The sequence below is a fragment of the Podarcis erhardii genome, assembly GCF_964252035.2.
Source record: "Podarcis erhardii genome assembly, chromosome: Z".
NCBI classification, from domain to species: Eukaryota; Metazoa; Chordata; class Lepidosauria; order Squamata; family Lacertidae; genus Podarcis; species Podarcis erhardii.
This window is the reverse complement of record NC_138504.1, coordinates 50,145,846-50,167,236: the sequence shown is the minus strand read 5'-3', so window position 1 is coordinate 50,167,236 and position 21,391 is coordinate 50,145,846. Positions and strand designations below refer to the sequence as shown.

Genomic DNA, 21,391 nt, shown 5'->3' with positions numbered 1-21,391 from the left:
ACACTGAGCTTGCAAGGATGCAGAATGCATTTGCAGCCAGGCCCCTGGGCTAAACTGACCCCCCCACCCCATATACAAGGCAAAGGGCTCCACGGGCCAAACAAAAGCACTCCCTGGACTCTGATCCTCACCATCAACCTCCCCCGCCCCCCCCCAAGAAAACACCTCACATGCAGTGACAAAACCGAAGAACGCTCTCAGATCAAAACCAGGAACTGAGAAAAAGGAGCTATAATCAGCCCACATGGCTGAACCCCTGGCCAGCCAAGGACAATGGAGGGAACCAACTTTTCCTATAAATAATGCAGACCAGCCATGTCGTTGTTTGGACCTTTAATTTTTTATTTAAAAAATTTCATATAAATTACTTGCTCAGACATGGGATTGTTGTGTCACTGCTGAAGCTCTTCTTGGGTGTGGACCCTCAAGATCTTTGCATTCGTCTGGCCGTCAACAACCGGGTGTCTTTCAGATATTTTGGACTGCAACTCCCCTTCAGCCCCAAAGAGCACAGCTGTATGGTGCTTGGGCTAAATAATGGGATTTGTAGAGTTCAAAACATCTGGAGGACACCAGGTTGGTGGGTAGGGTTGCCATATTTCATAAAGTAAAAGCCAGGACATCCCAAAAGCCTTTTTAAGGAAGACCCCCAAATTGTTGAGCTTGTTTTTAAGGAAGCCACCCAAGATTGTGTTGCGTTGTTCCCTGGACGTCAATTCCACCTTTGAAATCCCTGTAACGTCCAGGAAAATCCAGATATATGGCAGCCCTATTGGTGTGGGCTAATCTTAAAAAGCAGAGACATCACCCTGCCAACAAAGGTCCGTATAGTTAAAGCTACGGTTTTCTCAGTAGTGGTGTATGGAAGTGAGAGCTGGACCATAAAGAAGGCTGATCGCTGAAGAATTGATGCTTTTGAATTATGGTCCCATGGACTGCAAGAAGTCCCATGGACTGCAAGAAGATCAAACCTATCCATTCTGAAGGAAATCAGCCCTGAGTGCTCACTGGAAGGACAGATCCTGAAGCTGAGGCTCCTATACTTTGGCCACCTCCTGAGAAGAGAAGACTCCCTGGAAAAGACCCTGATGTTGGGAAAAATGGAGGGCACAAGGAGGAGGGGATGACAGAGGACGAGATGGTTGGACAGTGTTCCCGAAGCTACCAGCATGAGTTTGACCAAACTGCGGGAGGCAGTGGAAGACAGGAGTGCCTGGTGTGCTCTGGTCCAGGGGGTCACGAAGAGGCGGACACAACTAAACAACTAAACAACAACAACAATCTAGGGTGCTTCCAGAAGTGGGCTTAATATTGGAAATGAGTCATTGGCAGCAGGGGGTTTGAACTTAATTATACTTTCTGAGGAAAGGATAGCATAGAGAAACAGACTGGCATTTTGATGCTGATGAAGTTGAGCGGGTATTGCGAAGGAAGTGCATGAGCAGCAGCAGTCCCAGAATAAATACCGGGCTGGAAGTGCCCTTACTGTGAGAAAACCAGCCCCAGTCCTGTTTCTTCCTTCCTCTTGCAACTACAAAGTTCTGGGGTGAACTCAGAAGCAGGAGGAAAATGTGTCATTGGTCACAGGCATGGCACTTCACAATCCCACAAAGGACCCTGCAGTCTGTCAGAAGAGCACTGCAGCAGAATCAAACTAAAGCAGTTGTCAGGTCTAGTAGGCATGGATAGCCTTATGCAGGGGTCAGCAAACTTTTTCCACAGGGGGCCATCCACTGTCCCTCAGACCTTGTGGGGGGCTGGACTATATTTTTTGAGGGGGAACAAACATTGACTCTTCCCTCCCTTCTCCACAGCACCGGACGAGCCCCAGTTGCTGCTTACCTGTGCCTTGCAAGCGGCAGGGGCTGGCGGTGGCAGAGGGACGATGAGTGTCGCGAAAGGGCTGGCTCTGGAGAGGGGCTGCTTAAAATGGCACTCAGCCAACCACAGCTCAACAAAGCCCAGCCCCCTTCCTCCTCTAGGCAGGGCAGGGAGAAGCCAGGAGGAGGGAGGGAGGAGGTGCCATTATGGTGTGTGGGGGGAATGGTGCAGCCCGAATGATCAGAATCCCCACACCGATCCATGCGGCGATTATCAGACCATCCGTGGGTCAGATCCAGAAGGCAGTTGGGCTGGATCCAGCCTCCAGGCCTTAGTTTGCATACCCATGGCCTTATCCATCCATCTGTCCAAACCCCTTTTGAAGGCAACACAGAATATTGTGGCCTTTAAATACTGACAATGTAGCCCAAGCGTATGTAGACTACAGTCCATCAGATGCATGAAGTATTATTCTGAGAGGCACACACACGTGTGTGTGTGTGTGTGTGCGCGCACACACACACACACACACACACAGAGAGAGAGAGAGAGAACAAGTTGTGGGGGTGGGGGAATAAACAGCGAGGTTAGAAAGAAAGGGAATGCAGAAAAAATGCAGGTAGCAATCATTCCCTTATTAATATTGACTGTTCGCAAACACACAAACCAATAGTTGATAACACAGACATTCTGGCATTGGGAAGCCAATTAGCGCATGCATGTGATAAAAAAAATTATTGTGCTGCTTCAGTCCACAAGTATTAGCATAAAACCTCTTCATGCATTGCAATGGTCTAAGGACTGCAATCTCTCTCTGAAGTTCCTGCGTTTGTAGATAGCCACCTTTTAGTCAGGTACAGATAGTCAGTTACAGAGTGTCCTAGTAGTGTCAAAACAGGGTCTACAATATTCACCGATACCTTGCTGGCTGGTGGGTTTCCCGAATCTTTCTCAGAATTCCTTTGCACATTCCTGGACTGAGCAATGACTGAGCTCCAGGCCAAGCCTGGAACAGGAGGAGTTGCTACTGCCCTAGAGAAACTAACAAGCAGCTTCTTTCAGCCTTTCAGATTTCTCTTCCTCCCACAAGATGGCAGACGCACAACATGTTAGAAGACCCAGGACAGAAGGAACTGCAAAGCTAGCTGCAGGATTCCATGAAACTGAAGAGTGAGGATGAAGGGAGGGGGGGCAGGATGCTTAGGAGTTGCCAGTCCAGGACAAAGACTGATGAAGACTCTTTACAGCTAAATCTTAGAAAAATGAAAGAGAGGGTGCAGCTCATCACTGGCCTCCCACTTTTAAGCTAAAGCACAGCAATCTCTAGTACCGTATTTGAGGCACCACAATATTTCAACTGCAAAGCCTAGCAGAGATCCATGGGCAGCTGTGAGTCCACAATGACTCCCAGGCTGCACACCTGGTCCTTCAGGGACACAGTTGCCCCATTCAGGACCAGGGATGTTTCTTGTGAAGCAAACCCACTTCACCAAATGCCTTTATTACCCTCGATAACTTCACCCCGTTCTTTCAATCATCCCAGTGACTTGAAATGTTTTATACTGTGATGCCAATAAAGGTATTTGATTTGATTTGATTCCCAGGCTGAATGATCATTAAATGGGTCACTGTGCAGGATTTCCTTCTCAGGAATTTAAAGGTGCCAGATGAAAGGGGCACATAACAAACACCCCTCTGAAACTCAGGAAATTCCCTGTGTACATGCCATCATAATAAGATGCCCATTTTTACCCTTACCCACTTGAGGCAAAATGGGAACATGCCACCCTGCACTGACACTGGCACCATCAGACCCCACTGCCCTGCCACTGCTGAAGCTTACCTCCACGAGGTCTCATGAGATTTTGGTGAGCTCTTGAAAGATCTCATCAGAAACCAGTTTGCCTACCACCAATGCTTCTCCGCTGCCAGTGGAGGCAGCAGGGACTGCCGCTGCTCAAGGTGGTCACCAGGGGTGCCAACTTGAATAAAATATTGTGGGAGCCCAGGTAAGCCCTGCCCCACATACAGTCATACCTCGGGTTGAATGTGCTTCAGGTTGAGCACTTTCGGGTTGCGCTCCGCGGCAACCCGGAAGTAACGGAGCACATTACTTCCAGGTTTCGCCGCTTGCGCATGCGCAGACGCTCAAAATGATGTCACGCACATGCATGGAAGCAGCAAAACGCAACCTGCGCACGCGCCCACGCGCCGACGCATCTTACATTCTATTCAGGATGCGAATGGGGCTCTGGAATGGATCCTGTTCGCATCCCGAGGGACCACTGTAGTTGATCACATGATGCAGTGCACACTCACTTTTTGAATGGTAATGCCCAACAACCTGGGGGAACAGCCCCCTCAAATATTTTATTGTGGAGTCTGAAGCCCCCACGGCCCCAAGGAGTTGGCTCCTATGGCGTTCGCCTCACCTTGTGGGCTGGCCCTGCTTACCTGAGTACCCTGGCAGGCAGTGACACTGATAGCTGTTCACCAGATCCACACAGCTCCCTCCGTTCTGACATGGTTGGGATGTACATTCATCAATGTTGAAGAAGCAAGTCTCTCCTTCAAACATGTCAAAAAGAAATTATGTTAGACGTCCCAACTATTTCCTCACTGATTCAATAATCTACACATAATTCAGTTAAGCTTCACTAATGACAAATATACAACGGGTGAACTATTTTTTAGATCCACCTTTTCATTGTTGTTGTTGTTGTTATTTCAATTTATTAGTCACTTGCCACATAAGAGTTTCCAAATGACTTATAAAATTTTAAGAGAATAACATAGAATCAGAAAAAATAACAAAGCATTGCAACAGTAAGCGCTGAACGGTAAGAGCCTATAAAATAGAACCAATAAAATGGAAAAACCACAGCAGCAAGAACACATCATCCGTAGACAGCAAATCATCATAATCTGGCACTGTCATTATTTGGGGCTGATCAATTATCTCTTGGTTTTGTTTTTGATGAGCTTTTCGTTAATATGTTTGTGCCTTGTCTATTTTTGGATGCTTTGCATGGGTGTATTAAGGCATCTTTCCCCTTGATTTTCAGCTGTGGTGTAGCACTGTGAATTACTTAGTTTTAAAAAACTACAAAATAGAAGTAAAGCCAAGATGATGCACACGCTCAGAGCCCCAGGTCATAGAATTTACAAAGCTCTTTGATCAAGCATCTCCTCTGGAGCATTCAGAACGAAACATGCGCTCCACCTGGCAGTGTACTACTTACCATCAAAGCCTGGCTGGCACCTGCAAATGAATCCAGCAGCTTCCTGGTAGGTGAAGTGCAGGGGGAAGTCTATGTGATCTCCGTAGTGGCTCTGATTGGACCGTTCAAAGCACTGGCCCCCATTGAGGCAGGGCACGGCGGCACATTCGTCTACATCAACTTCACAGTGTTCCCCTACGTATCCTGGTGACAAAAAGGCAAAGGGGGCAGGAGGCCAGATGAGCTGACATGTGCCTCATTTGTCACAAAGCAATGGGCTAGATCTAGGAACCCCCTAACCCGGGGGTTGGCAAGGTTTACCTCACCTGGGCCAGTTCACTCCAGCGGAGATCCCTCCCTGGGCTGGATCGCGTGCGCGCCTGTGATTTCCGGCGCCTATGCAGACACAATTTCTGGCACCACGGAAGCAAATCCCTGTGCCGTGCTGGTTTAGTGTAGCACACAGGGACTTGCCGAGCAGGTGGCTCGTTTTGGGGGCAGCTCGTGGGCCGGTTAAACAACCCCTGTGGGCTGCTTGTGGCCCATGGGCCTTAGGTTGCGGACCCCTGCTCTAACCCAAACACTCCATACTCGGGGTCGTTCTGTCCACCTAAAGAGACGCCAACAAGACATCTTCCTTCTCTAGCAAGCTATTCTCAGGGGTGCTTTGCTCAATGGTGGCGGCAGGGGCATACCTAGGGGTTGGGCAGGTTGGCCCCAGCTAAGGGTCCAGGCCCCAGGGGGTGCAGAAACAATGCCTCTTCACTCTGGCTTGGGCTAGGAGCCTGCCTGCCTGCCTGCCCGTGTACTCCTTGGCCACTCCTCTGCTGTTCTGTGCAGCCAAGTGAGTGCATAGGCTTCTCTGGGCTCCTTACTCAGTAGAGGAATCTGGCCACTGGTTTGGGCCACCACAGTGGCCCTGAGGGGCCCTCCCCCCAGTTGGCTGGCAGTGATCTTAGAAGTGTAAACAGAACACCCTGTGGGGCTGGAGGAAAGAAAGATGGAAAGAGCAAGTGAGAGATGAAGTAGAGGGAAAAGGAAGGAAGAAGGAGACAGAAGGGAAAACGTTGAGTGAAGGAGATAGGTTTTCCCAGTAGTGATGTATGGAAGTGAGAGCTGGACCATAAAGAAGGCTGATCGCTGAAGAATTGATGCTTTTGAATTATGGTTCTGGAGGAGACTCTTGAGAGTCCCATGGACTGCAAGAAGATCAAACCTCTCCATTCTGAAGGAAATCAGCCCTGAGTGCTCACTGGAAGGACAGATCCTGAAGCTGAGGCTCCAAGACTTTGGCCACCTCATGAGAAGAGAAGACTCCCTGGAAAAGACCCTGATGTTGGGAAAGATGGAGGGCACAAGGGGAAGGGGACGACAGAGGACGAGATGGTTGGACGGTGTTCTTGAAGCTACCAGCATGAGTTTGACCAAACTGCGGGAGGCAGTGGAAGACAGAAGTGCCTGGCGTGCTCTGGTCCAGGGGGTCACAAAGAGTCGGACACAACTAAACAACAACAACGTGAGAAAAACTAACCAATAAACTGAAACTGGCACGGGGACAAATAGAAGAAGACGCCTTCACCCCAGCATGGTTCCTCTTTATCACATACACAGCCCAACAAGACACCGACAAGTATCCGCCGACGGCATACAAATCAATCTGGCTAACCTGATCCAAACACACACACAACAAATCTCACTACAGCCAACCAAAGACAACGAACCGCTCCCTAGGCCAACCCCCAACCTCTCTCACCACCAAGGAAATACAACAAGAGACGCTGACACAAGACCCCACACATACACTAAGTAGAAGAATTGAAGCCTTGCCACCTGACCCCACCCAACTCACCAACTCGCTGCCCCCTCTTTCCCTCCTAACCTAATACTGCATGCAACATTAATGAAACTGATCTGTAGAAAACACAACTTGAAAAAGGAGACAATGCACATATTTTTGTAAACCAAGAAATATTTAATAAAAATATATTTTAATTTTAAAAAAAGCAAACAAAAAAAGTTTCTGGTTCATGGTTTCCTCTGGCTTTGGAGGCACCAATACAGCTCCTTGTCAAGGGTTCAAGGGAGCCCAGGTATGCCTCTGGGTGGTGGTGGGGCACAGACTGAATTTGGAGGTGTCCACAGTCAGCTTATAGTGAGTGGAGACTTCCCAAACTAGGGAACCTTTCATTCCTGTCCCCTGGTTATGTGCTTATCACCATCACCCATTCTTCCATTATAACTTCTCTCAAAGAATTCTGGAATTGTAATTTCATGTGTATGTGAATAATTCATTCATTCATTCATTCATTCTCTCTCTCTCTCTCTCTCTCTCTCTCTCTCATCCCAGCTCAGAACTACATTCTCTGTAGATTCCTGCGAAAGATTTGAGCAGGTCGGTGGGGTGTAGCCAATACTAGTCCTACTCAGAGTAGACCCATTGCAAAGAGTAGGCCCATTTGTCTTAATGGGTCTACTTTGAGTAAAAGTTACTTGGAGACAAAACAAAGCGTTGTGCTCACACATCAGTGAACACAGATTCATGGAGTCACACAGCATGAACCGGCACGACACCCGTCCCTGCCTGTATTATAGAAGGACTCCTGCTGCGTAGAAGATATGCTGGCAATCAGAACCAGGAATGGACGGACCTGCCTACTTTGGTTTCTCCTGGCTTCTCATTTTAGCCATCTTCACCATATCGTTGCATCAGTTTTCAATTTAAAAAAACACAACTATTTAAAAAAATTGTTTTAAATGTCCCCTAATTCCCTATTACAATGCATATGTTAATTTTCACTAATATTTTATCCACACTTTCCCCCAATACATACTGTTTTGGAGGCAGGCATTGAAGAACTGCATCATGAATTTTGGAGAAGCACAGATTTCAAAGCTGTATTTCATTTCAAATATTGTATTGAGACCTGAGCATTAAATAGGTCTGCATTAATGCAAACAAAACCAAATCTCACTCTCCCGCTCCCAAATCACTGTTCAGGACCCAAAGCCAGACTTCTGGGAAGGCAGCATGGAAGGTCAGTCAACCTTGCTGAGATAATTGAGGTGATTAACGATAGCTACTGTCTATTGTATTATCTCTGATGAACAGAGATAACAGGGATTAACTTCCAAATGCACTGGAAGGATAACTCCCCACCATGGAACCAATAAACCTACGAGGAACACAGACAGGATGAGTGACCAAAGAGTGGAAGAACCATAAAGGTAAAGGTAAATTGGCTTTATTGCCTCGCTTTATTGGCCAAGGGAGCCAGTGTACAGCTTCCGGGTCATGTGGCCAGCATGACTAAGCCGCTTCTGGCGAACGAGAGCAGTGCATGGAAATGCCTTTTACCTTCCCGCCGGAGCGGTACCTATTTATCTACTTGCACTTTGACATCCTTTTGAACTGCTAGGTTGGCAGGAGCAGGGACCAAGCAATGGGAGCTCACCCCGTCGTGGGGATTCCAAACGCGACCTTCTGATCGGTAAGTCCTAGGCTCTGTGGTTTAACCGACAGTGCCACCCGCGTCCCTTGGAAGAACCATAACTTTGCCCAAATACCACATAATAGCCCTAGAGGTCAGTCCTTAGGGCAATGACCAGCAAAACCAATTTTCTTCAATTATTTTTGAAACTCCTATAAATTACTACTAAGACTATCTCACTGTCAGTTAAAATGTTCATTTGAAATACGACCCGGCGGTTGGCTTACGAGGAGACATCATTAAGGGGCTAAAAATGAATAAAGTAAGAAGCATGCTCTTAAGATACATACCGAATGAAGTTTTTCAAACAGCTAAGAGATTCTCCAACTCTGAGAAATTCTTACCTCATTGTGCTCTATTCCTAATTCTCCATCTCACTGGTGAATGTGCTGTTTATAATGTGAAACTACATGGTTGCCTGCTGTGGGAATTTGAGGCATGCAATCTCAGATAAACAAGAAGTGTGTGGATTTCTGAGAGAGTACCCAGGGTGGTGAAAGTGCTGAAAAATACCCCATTGACTATCACTGTAGTACAGAAATTATTTGATGAACAATTGGAAGAAATTAGAGCAGAGAGATGTAAAATGATTAACAAAAATGCCCTGGACAAAGCTGAGGCCAGATAAGTTACAGAGTACTTGGGAGCAGGGGGAAATACTGATGGAGAATTGCCAGAAGAGGAAAATGGAATGGTAAAATTAGAGGCAATAGATGATGAAATTGAGAGGACCTCCATACAGATGCCTGAAGGAGTGAGACAGCTAAATGCTGGAGGAGGGGGAAGGTATCAAGGGATGAAGAGACTAAGAAATATCCTGAGCTGGCAGTTGAGAAAGAAAGAATTCTACATTCAATTTGGATTGAATTTAGAAGAAAAAGCTATTAAGCCTCTTGCAACATTTTTGGGAAAGGAATGGCAAATGAGGAAATGGAAACCATGTTTATATATATATAAATGGATGAAAAACCATGGCCAACAGGAAATGCATTTGGAAGATAGGGATCTGGGTGTGAATTAATGACTTTACAATAAGTAAATAATTATGGATCATTGTCTTAATACGTAACAACAGTAAATAAACCCTTGAGGGAATAAAGAACACAGACTGAATGTTTCTTAATCTTGCAGGTAAAGCTGTGGTGTTGGATTTGAGGAAGACTATTGTTGACTTTTATCCATAAAATGAGAGCCAGTGTGGTGTAGTAGTTAAGAGCGGTAGTCTCGTAATCTGAGGAACCGGGTTCGCTTCCCCGCTCCTCCACCTGCAGCTGCTGGGTGACCTTGGGCCAGTCACACTTCTCTGAAGTCTCTCAGCCCCACTCACCTCACAGAGTGTTTGTTGGGGGGGGGAGGGAAAGGAGAATGTTAGCCGCTTTGAAACTCCTGAAGGGGAGTGAAAGGCGGGATATCAAATCCAAACGCTTCTTCTTCTAATAATAATAATAATAATTAGAGAACCTCTTTTGGACTCCTTGCCTCAAAAGAAAAATTAATAAACCTGAGATGCCCAGTCAGGAGACTGGAAAACATCGCCTAACAGAGGGAGGATCAGCTGGATTGAGCACTCAGCTGTTTTGAAAAACTCTTGTATATATAATTGGCAGAGGGATAACAGGAAGTCCTTTTTACTTATTTCTTTTTTTAAAAAAAATCATATTTTCCCCCTTTTGTACTCCTTCATTATTTCCTTTAATACCCTTATCTTTTTGTTCTGTTTCCTTTTCCTTTTTCTGTTTTGATTTTGGGTTCGCTCTGCTTTGATTTTGTAATGTTTTGTGTTGTCCTCTACTCAGGGTTAAGGAGGGGTTAACATGCATATGAAGGTGATGGATAGATGACAGTGTGTGACAGGTAGGGGGGTGAAGATCTCCCAGGGTGGAAGGATGGGAGAAGCAAGAGAATCTCCCAGGTGAGAGCAGAGAGGGTTCGGCTCTCTCTGTGTAGGACAAGTTAAGATTTACCTGTGAAAGTGGACTTTGTATTTCTTTTTTTCTTCTTTGTCTGTTTTTGTTTTTGTTTAAATAAGTTCGCTTTGTATTGTAATGTACTATGAAAGGTCTTAATAAAATCTTTTACGAGAAGGAGAAAAGGACCCAGAGCCCTGCAAGTATCTTGTGTGATGGTTTCAAGCTGACTTTTGGGACAATATTAGGATAATGAATGAATGCAACAGAGCCTGGGAAAGCTTTTGCAAAGTTAGTAGAGCCTGGAGGTTCACTGCCAGATTTTCACAGCATTTGGGGATGAGTTTACTGCTAGGCTGAAAGTCACAGGGACATGTTGACTTCACTTTTTGGAAACAGCTTTTGGACTATAGGAGAACAACACAAAGACTTCACCCACCTGGCCAGCAAACACAGCTGTAGCATCCAACCCCTTCCAGGCAGGTACCGCCATTCTGGCAAGGCTGGGAGGCACATTCCAAGATATCCAGCTCACAATGTTGCCCTTCAAAGCCCGTGTTGAGGCAGTCACACTGGTAGCTGAGGAAGAACAACAGCACAGAGCCATGATTCATGGTTAGGGACCCTTTGCCACCACCCATGGAGAAAGACCCTTTTCGGGAAATGTTGGAAGATTCTGGACAGATGAAAGGAAGTACAGTGGTACCTCTGGATGAGAACGGGATCCATTCTGGAGCCCCGTTCGCATCCAGAAGCAAATGCATCTGTGGAAACCATGGTATATACTGTAGATAAGCTGGTGGGGGCAAGGTTGGGAGATAACAGGAGCCATATCAAATCCTGCTGGGTGAAGCCAGAGCCACTCACCTGTTGATGAGGTCGAGGCATCTTCCCCCATTGAGACACGGGTGGCTCTGGCACTCATTGACGTCCACCTCACACTGTGCTCCCTCATACCCAGGTGTACACGAGCAGGTGAAGAACCCAACATGGTCACTGCAGGTGCCGCCGTTCCAGCAAGGGCCCGGCTCACATTCATCAACCTCCACTTCACAGTTCACACCTTTGTTGGAAGAGCAGAAGAAAGAATGATGAATTGACAGGAATATTTACACTTTTAAATTTTTCAGTGCTTTGGAACTTTTACTTCCTTGTTCACTTTACAGGAGAACAGAAGCCCAACAAGTCTGAAGGGACTGGATGAGACTACTGCCTCATGTAGCTCAGTACTGTTTACTCTGACTGGCAGTGGGTCTCTGCAGAGTCTCAGGCAGAAGTCCTTTCCCACCCCACCCCACAGGAGAGGCCAGGGATTGAATCTGGCGGCAGGTACTAGGCCACTTGTCAGGGAACTGCCATCAGCTCAGAGGTGAGAGATGGAAGGGCAGTTGTGTTATAGGGAGCCTCTGAAAATTTTGCGAAGCAGTTCCACTTCCGGGGAGGAGGAAAACACCACCTCCAGTAGAGAAGAGGTGCAGGGACCAGGGGATGCTAGGGAGAGCCTCAACACCGAGCCTGAGCAAACTGGAGAGGCAGGAAGTACGCCCCTGCCAGCGCCCATTCTGCGCAGTAGGCTTTGGCGCACGAAGGGGCGGAAAAGGCTGGGGGTACGCGACTTTTATGCTGGGGGAGGTACAAAGACCGACCACTCCCAGATTCTGCTAGCGATTGAGCCAGACATGAACTTATGACGCTCTTCACTGTAAATAGTTTGCACCAAGAATAAAGCCTGGAAAAGATAGGTCGGAGTCTTGCCTATTTACTCTTGAGCAACCACACCAGCATCTGACACCACTGAACTAGGACCCTTCCTCCAGAGCAATGTTCTAATGCCCCTTCACTGGCCAAGCCAGTTCAGCACTGTGCCATTACCTCCAACTTCAAAGGTAGGAAACTGAGCCTAAGAGAGGATTTGACCTGCTCAAGTTGTTGCAGGGGTGAAATCCAGGGGGCCACACCTACATGCTATGTGTGGGTGGTGCCTCCACTGATCCTCTCAGTCTGAGTGCACTGGAGACCCCAGCATGGACCTCTCTGCTGCCAGGAGGGATGTCCATCCAGAAGTGAGGGTGCCCCCATAAACTCCAAATGAGATGGGAGTTGTGTAGGAGTTAAGGGGGTGCTTTGGGGCCTGATTGGGCTCCTGTAGTTTTCTCCCAGTTGTAGCTGCTGAGTGGAACTTTCCCCCCAGTCTAGTGATGTTGCAATAAAGTGAGGTTTTGTTTCAAGGCCTGACTATGTCGTATTTTCCCTCTGAACCCCCAACTCAATAATGAGGCAAGATGCACCCTGGCCAAACTTTAAGATGGCCTTGAAAACACACTAAGGGCTTGTCCACACTTCCACATGTTCCGCATGTTCCGTCTAGGAAGCATGTGTCTGAGCAGTTTTCTGCTTGTCCTGTCCTTTGTAGGCTCCGCCCTTGCCTCTCTGCTTTCCCCTGGAAAACCTTCTCTTTAGCACTGAATCAGAGCAAACATCAATGTGGAGAAAACTCGGTGGATATTTGTTGTGATTCAGAGGTAAACAGTGGGTTTTCCCATGGCAAAGTGGCAGGACAAGTGGAATTGTGGATGAGCCCTAAGTCTTGGCTGTTTTATGGAAATGTTTTAATTGGTCTGCAGAGACCCTGGTGCAACATCTGTTTGCTTATGTTGTGGTTTTATGTGGGTTCTAAGCCGGCTCTTTTCATATGCTGGCTATTTTTAAGTTTATTGGGTTTTTAAACAGTGAGTTCGTCTGGTATTGCTCACTGAATGTTGTTTAGTATTTATGTTTGCCACTTTGCAATCGGCCACATTTTACTGAGAAAGCAGAATAAAAATCTTATAAATCAATGCTTTTTGTTACTATTTCTTTAAAAACAGTGCTTTTGTCTAACCAGTCATTAAGAATATTAAAGCAGTGTATGAAAGACAAAACTGCCCAACGCATTATATGTGAATGTGCGTGCTTGAGTGTCTGTGTTTAATTGCTTCTTCAATACTGCTTTTCTTTTTAAATTTTTAGCTGCTTCTATTTTATCTGTAAGATTCCTTGAGTCCCAATCTCAGGGAAAAGGCAGGAGATGATGACGATGATGACGATGATGACGATGATGATGATATTGATGATGATGATGATGATACAATAACATACACCAACACAGTTTCTAATCTCCACCATGACTGAACAAGTGTCGCAGCCAATACTGGGACTCAGGTGGGTGATTCAGGTGGGTAAATAGGCCCCTGTTCTTTCTAGAAACACTTCCGGAGGTTTTTGGTTACCCATTGCAAGGCAGCAACCATTTAGATGCTTCTGCAGACCTAGTGAGCCTAAGAAGTGGGCCGCTAAGGAGCTGCACAGAAACAGCTATTTGCAGGCTTGGGGGAAGGCCCACAAAATATAAGAGGGGTTCTGACATAGGCTGCCCTGTCTCTGGCATCATGAGCTGCTGTGGTTTAGCATTAGGCCTGAGCATACATCTCGGCGCTGGCACCTGCTAGTCCACCTAATCCTAGTTTCTGGCAGAGTTCTGCTTCACAGCAGTCGTGGCTATGCTTAATCCACAAGGAATGTACAGGCCCCCTAATCTGGTGGATCAAGAGCTGTTGAACATTCAGCAAACTTCCTTGCATCCCATCTTGCCAAAGAAGGCTCAGCCCATGCCGGCCAAATGTCCGTGGCTACAACCCCATGTTTGTTGTGGGGGCATGCAAAGTGTGACTGGGTGGCATATGGATGTCGGACCATGCTATGGCCAGGTGTCAACACACAGCATGCTTCAGTCACCAGGGAGGAGGCGGCCCTAGAAAAGGACACCTTCTCTTGCCATTGCCAGATCACGCTACATTTAAGCCAAATTTAAGCTTGTGGGTCTGAATATTTTTGGACACATTTGTTTCAAAATGCTATTTGCCTCCCATCCAAGCAGCAATTGCCTTGTTTGAGATGTCAGATATGCAAGTATTTTTAATCATCATGTTGCAAGTCTAACTACACAATGGTCAAAGAGCAGCATCAAAGGAACAATGCCCTCTCCTCCCCACAAGTCCCAGGCTTAAGATGACCCCCACCCCCCTCTCACATTCACACACACTTTCCATTCCTATGGCAGATGCAAAGTTTGGCCACAGAATCAAGAGAGTTGAATAAGTGCTGGATAATCCCTAACAAATGTCCCGTCCGGACTCAGCCTGAAACCCCCTGTCCCATGTAAATTGGTTCCACTTGTTCCTCCTAATAGTCAAGAACAATCAACTCTCCTCTAGTTGAAGTTCCACCACAACCTTCCTTCTGGGGCCATATCACAAGTCCTTGCCTTCGTCTCTGCAAAGGGCATTCAGGTATTTGAAACATAGTGATAACATCCGCTTTAAAAATAGCTCAGTGCCCTCCTGCTGCACCAAGCTTGGACAACAAAAGGGCATTGAGAACCATTCTTGCCCAATGCTTCCTGCCCCTCCCCTGCAGGCTTGACGAAAGGTACAGCCCAGCGTCTTTGGCTGGAAGGCCAGTTTCCCCAGATTGGCGCCCTCCAGGTGCTTTGGACTACAGCCCACATCAGCTCCAGCCAGAAGGGCTGTACTTTTACCAGACCCAAACTCATATAGCCAAGCTGGCAGAGGGGCACCAGGCTGGTGAAAGCATTGTTGCTTCTTTTTTGTGGGCTGCCTTTTTTGTCTGTCTGTCTGTCTGTCTGTCTGTCTGTCTGTCGCATTAATACCACACCTTTTTCTCCAAAGGAGTTCAAGGTGGGGTACATGGTTGTCCCTCTCCTCATCTAATCCCCACAACAACCCTGTGATTTAGGTTATACTGCGATATCTTTTTTGAAAAGATATCTATCTATATTCTGCAAATTAGATGATATAGATAGATAGACAAGAGAAACTACAAATACGGAAATATTTACCGTATATGCTTCTTTGATTGTCTTTGGTTCTTCCTCCCATACTTGCCACCCTCTCCTGCCATACCCCCTGCTCTAACTACTACACTACACTGTCTTTGATTCTGATGATCCAAAGTGGCTGAGGGGTGGGCAGGTGTCCTTTGTTTTTTAAAGCATTTGCCACGTTTGCTTCTGTACCTTCCAGGCATCCTTACCCATTTTTGTTCTCAAAATGCTACCTACTCATCCTGGGGTGGGAGGGTGCAGAGAAAGAAAAGGTGGAAACCAGGAATCTACTTAAAGGGAATGAAATCAAGATGGATGGCATTTCATTCTCTCTCTCCCCCCCTCCTCAATTTTCTCAGATTCCTCTTGTCGTTCTCCTTGAGTAGAGCAGACTTTTCACTGCCAAGAAAGCGCTTGCCTCCCACACCACTGGGGGCAGGGGGGGTGACGGAGAACCAGCAGAAGGGGAATCTGATGCTGCTACAGCCCCCCCTCTGCCTACCCACCCTGTCCCATCCCACTATCTTCAGCCAGTCACCCTGACATTCCTTCACAGCAATGTAACTCCTGTAACAGCCCCTGCTGTTTATTCCGCAAGGAAGAGCAAGGTCAGAAAGAGCGTCTGCGTGCTGGCTGGTACCAGGTACAGGCGGGGGCACTCGTGACTGGATTCCACCCTGATAACAGAGGTGGGGGTGCAGACACTGAGAAAAGACCCTTGTGGGAGCTGCTTCAGCACAAAGCCGGCAAGTGGGGAGTGAATCAGGGCGCATTGAGATGGTTTGGTGTCACAGAACAATCTGAGCTGTAGAAAGGAATTCAAGAGCCCCTTGTACTGCCCATCCTTAAGATAATAGCTGTCTTCAGTATTCACAACAGGGATGAATGGCCAACTTAGGGGCCTCCAGGTGCTGTGCGCTACAACTCCCATCAGCTCCAGCAGACAGCATGGGATGATGGGAATTGTAGTCCAGCAACATCTACCTCCAGAAGTCACCACATGGGACCGAAGACATTTCCGATCACAGATGCCCCCTATGACAAGCCAGTCTGCTCTCTGCTCCAACCTCCTAGGACCACCATCCATGTATAACTAAGTTGCTGCTGTTAATTACCCACCCTTCACCCAAAGGTCCCATGGTGAGTTAAATAAGTTAAGTAGATAGACAGCAAGATGTTCTCCCTTGTGATCCTGCGGGAAGATGCTGGTGACCCATGAAGTGCCCTTAGCGCGCTGGGGGAACCTCAGGAATGGGGGAGTGAATGTGGCCCTCCAAGCTTCCCTGCCTGGCCCCTGGGACTCTCCCAAGGCCATAAGCCTCACTGGCCATGCTCCACTGCCTCTTTGAGTTGCATCCTCCTGCACAAAGGTAAAATGTGCTACTGTTGCCCCACCCACTTTTGCATTTGGCACGCGCCCCTTCCCCTGCAGTTGCCCCAAAGGAACACAGCCCCCAACCTGCAAGTAGTACCTGTGTAGCCAGGCAGGCACTGGCAAGCATAGTGGTCCATCAGGTTGAGGCAGGTGCTGTTGTGTTGGCAAGGCCGGGAGGCACACTCGTTGATGTCTATTTCGCAGCGGTAGCCCTGGAAGCCAGGCACACAGAAACAACTGTACTCGTTAGCCCTGTCCAGGCAGATGGCCCCATTCTGGCACGGGCTAGAGGCACACTCGCCCACATCCTCCTCGCAGTGGGCACCGCTGTAGCCAGGTTGGCATCGGCAGCTGTACTCCCCAGCACTCTCCACGCAGGTGCCGTTGTTGCGGCAGGGCTGGCTGGAGCAAAGGGAAGGCCCAGCCTGGCAGCTGCCTCCGGTAGGGCACTGGCAGCCATACCCACCGGGCAGCTCCACACACTGCAAGTGAGGCTGCAGGCAAGGGCTGCTCTTGCACACCTCGCCTTCGCTGCTGCAGGAGAGACCTGCCGAGCCGGGCTGACAATGGCAGGTGTAGTTCAGGTGTCCAGGAGTCCCGCGGCAGATCCACTCAGGTAGGCAGGGGTGCCCAGCGCACACCTCGTAGAGGTACTCGCAGTCTTTTCCCACATGGGCTGAGAGGCTCTGGGGACAGAGGCACCTGTAGCCATCTTCCAAGTCTTTGCAGGTGCCTCCATTCTTGCATGGAGATGAGGAGCAAATGCTGACCAGCTCGGAGGAGACAAGCCCTGGAGACAGTGAGGGGAGGCAAAGGCAACTGTGAGGCAGCTGGGCAGCAGGTGTTGGCGCAGTGTGCTGCAAATGTGCAGTGTGCAAATATGTGCTGCAAATCCTGGTGGGGAGCATTTTCTAGGGAAGGGCTGGGGGAGTGAGAGCTTGGTCCCTTGCTGTCTCCAGTAGCATTTGGGTGAATGCCTACATTGAAATTATTGGCAGCACTGGTAGCAGTGGGGGAAGAGGCGAGTGAGGTCAAAGATGTGGAGAAGACAAGAGAAGAGGGTCCAAAGGGTTAAAACCAAAATGGCAAATTCCAGGAGGATTCCTGTATGCGATGACTTACATTTTTGAGAGTAGGTACAAACCTTTCGCTACACTTGTACAAGTGCCACTTGTAGAGACAAGGCTATGATTCTGACCTTTGTGTGGCATAGAGGTGAGAGTGTTTGACTAGGACTTGGGAGACCCAGGTTCAAATCCCTACTCACTGGGTGACCTTGGGCCTGTCATGCTCTCTCAGCCTAACTTACCTCACAGGGTTGTTGCGAGGACAAAACAGGGAAGGGGCAGAAGTGGGTGTGCTACCTTGAGCTGCTTTTATACAGTCACCTCACCACAGAAAGGATATTGTTGAGTTGGAGAAGCTTCAGAAAAGGGCAACCAAAATGGTCAAAAGGATGGAGCAGCCCTCCTACAAAGGAAGGTTGCATCGTTTGGGACTTTTTAGTTTGGAAAAATGGTAAGAGATGACAAGACAGAAATTTATAAAAGTATGCATTGCATGGAGGGAGGATAAGGAAAAGTTTATCTCCCTTTCTCCTAACACTAGAACCTGTGGACATCCAATGAAGTTGAATGCTGGATGGTTCAGGACAGATAAAAAGTCCTTCTTCACACAGCAGTTAACCTGTGGAACTCTCTCCCACAGGAGGCAACGATGGCCACAAATTTGTATGGCTTTAAATGAGGATTAAACTAATTCATGGAGTAGAGGGCTAGTTTCCAGGTTGGATTTGTGGGTGGGTGGTATACTAAGCAGATCCTTAATGATTTTTTTTATTTAATAAGCTTATATAACACTTTTTAAGCATTCCCTACCATCACCAAAGTGGTTTTCCAGCCACTTGTCATATACATCCAACAAAACCAGGAAAGCAAAACCATAAAAAATCCTGCACAAAAATCTCAAAACATTTTTTGGGAAACATTACTAAAAGCAAAGAGTGTCAACCCTAATCCAGCAATATGTAAAAGGATCACCATCGGGCAAAAAGTGGGGGAGGCGGTGGGATGCTAGAGTCCTTCACTGGAGAGGATGTTCATGAACATTTTAAACTGTCTTCGTTCATTGTTGGGGGCTTTGCGAACCTTCACTGCCCCTTCTCTTGAGAGGAGGAGCTGAGGGGCTCCCTTTGTCTGCCCTGGTGACACTTCTGCGTCACCCCAAAGATGGTCTGCATAGTCAACTGTGTGGCATGTGTGCCACCCTCCTGGTTGCGTTTGCAGGGGGACCTCCCTGTGCAGATGCTTATCCTTTCATGCGCGCGCACACACACACACACACCATTCCTGCCTGTTTTCAAGCCACATTCCTCCATGAGCTACCTTCCACCCCGGGGTGGGGGGGTTTCCAGGATGCAGGCTTCCGTTCCATCCCTCCGCCCCCGCCAGCCCAGCTCCATGTGACGCTGGGGAATGTGCTGTGCTCCACACAGCCCAGCGCACCCTTTTCATCAGCCCTTTTATTCTTGAATTCCCGCTCAGGCAGAAAAAACAGGAATGACGGAACATGCCTGGAATCCGCTGTGGCAATTAAGAGTGGGAAGCGCAGGCAAGCCTCTCTTAATGAGCAGCCAGGAAGCGCTTCGAACACGCCTGCCCCAAAAAGCACTGGCTGCTTCTGCCATGGCAGACATAGCTGGACGGGGTGTGCCTGGAAGGGACCCCCAGCTGCAGGTGGGAAAGCAGGTGCTGAGCTACACCTGCTGCTGGGTGAAGGCTGGAGCCAGAGAGGCCAGCAGTGGCATCCTCTGAATGCAGGTGGCCACGGGCACCTGACAGAGGACGGTTCTCTGTTTGAAGAGCTGCCCACTCCAAGCCCAGTTTGATGATCTAGAGCCCTAGAGATAGGGCCAGCTCACCCATGAGGCAAGGTGAAGCAACCGCCTCAGACAGCAGGGTGCATAAATGCAGTAGGTCCTGATGTAGATCTTTATCTCCCCCCACCCCTTTTCCCTGACGTGGATTTTCACTCACCCCTTCCTCCCGGGTGTGGAGGGGGACACCACTTTGTGGTTTGCTCGGGTGCCAAACTGTCTTCAGTCAGTCCTGCCTGCAGGTGCCCTTCAGTGGTGAGTGTCAGCAGACTGAACAGGCCCATAGCTTGCCTGGTCACAGTCCTCCCCACTAGGGCGAGATGTATTGCATTTCTGTCAAAATCACGTTGTTCTTTCTAAAACTGCATGTCTTTTCAATGATACATTTTCTCTCTTTGGTGATGCATAACTGCTCCTCCAGCAACCAGGATGGTTCAGGAAGGGAGAGGCAGTAGGACTAGCCAGCAAATCAAAGTCTGGTACCAGACAGAGCACAGATTCACCTTCCTAAAGCAGAGGGGTGCTTCTCTCCTCCCCCCGGGGCAGTCCAAGGGGGGACGGGGGACGGTCCACCCTTCCAAAGGGGCGGGGTGACAAAATGCCAACCCCCGATCGGCGGCACCCCCTGAGGTGCGCCACACCCCATATGAGCGGTGCGCCACGCCCTCGGGACACGCGCCACACCCCTGGGATGACCCCAGCTGCAGGTACCAGAGCAGGTTGCTTCACTTCTGCCCCCCCCCACCCCCATTCACATCTTCTTAGTTGAAAGCCCTAATCCCAGATATCAGGTCTGATTGTGATTGTTCAGTGGGTAGGAAAAGTATGCTTTCCACAGCTTTAGGTGCTGCTACGAACAGGTTCAATGCCTCTGCTAAAATTCACCCCTGCATTGTGCAAATGCATCTTGGGCAAGGTGATTGAGCGGGTGGTTGCTGAACAACTCCAAGCACGCCTGGAGGAAACGGACCATTTGGATCCCTTCCAATCGGGATTCAGGCCTCACCATGGGACCGAAACTGCCTTGGTCGCGCTGGTTGATGATCTCCGGCGGGCTAGGGACAAAGGTGAGAGCTGTTTCCTAGTTCTGCTGGATCTCTCAGCGGCCTTTGACACCATCGACCATAACATCCTTCTGGACCGTCTAGAGGGGCTGGGAGCTGGGGGCACTGTTATACAGTGGTTCCGCTCCTTCCTCCTGGGCCGTGTCCAGAAGGTGGTGGTGGGGGGTGAGTGTTCAGACCCCTGGGCTCTCACTTGTGGGGTGCCTCAGGGTTCTGTCCTCTCCCCCATGCTTTTTAATGTCTATATGAAGCCGCTGGGAGAGATCATCAGGGGGTTTGGACTGGGTGTTCATCAGTATGCAGATGACACCCAGCTCTACCTCTCCTTTAAATCAGAACCAGTGAAGGCGGTGAAGGTCCTGTGTGAGTGCCTGGAGGCGGTTGGAGGTTGGATGGCGGCTAACAGATTGAGGTTGAATCCTGACAAGACAGAAGTACTGTTTTTGGGGGACAGGAGGCGGGCAGGTGTGGAGGATTCCCTGGTCCTGAATGGGGTAACTGTGCCCCTGAAGGACCAGGTGCGCAGCCTGGGAGTCATTTTGGACTCACAGCTGTCCATGGAGGCGCAGATTAACTCTGTGTCCAGGGCAGCTGTCCACCAGCTCCACCTGGTACGCAGGCTAAGACCCTACCTCCCCGCGGACTGTCTCGCCAGAGTGGTGCATGCTCTAGTTATCTCACGCTTGGACTACTGCAATGCGCTCTACGTGGGGCTACCTTTGAAGGTGACCCGGAAACTGCAATTAATCCAGAATGCG

General features: G+C 48.6%; 1 protein-coding gene across 2 annotated transcripts in view; it reads right to left on the bottom strand.

The window, feature by feature from the left end:
- CRB2 (crumbs cell polarity complex component 2) overlaps positions 1 to 21,391 on the bottom strand; it is a 59,834-nt gene that overhangs the window by 24,508 nt on the left and 13,935 nt on the right. The window contains exons 2-6 of one of the 2 annotated variants that reach the window (XM_081847439.1): positions 16,792 to 17,484; positions 11,305 to 11,500; positions 10,877 to 11,016; positions 5,064 to 5,246; positions 4,276 to 4,389 (exon numbers count right to left, since the gene is read on the bottom strand). In XM_081847439.1, the coding sequence (XP_081703565.1) occupies positions 4,276 to 4,389; positions 5,064 to 5,246; positions 10,877 to 11,016; positions 11,305 to 11,500; positions 16,792 to 17,484 (1,326 nt within the window). The remainder of the gene's footprint in view (positions 1 to 4,275; positions 4,390 to 5,063; positions 5,247 to 10,876; positions 11,017 to 11,304; positions 11,501 to 16,791; positions 17,485 to 21,391) is intronic. The other variant, XM_081847440.1, reaches the window with a different exon arrangement.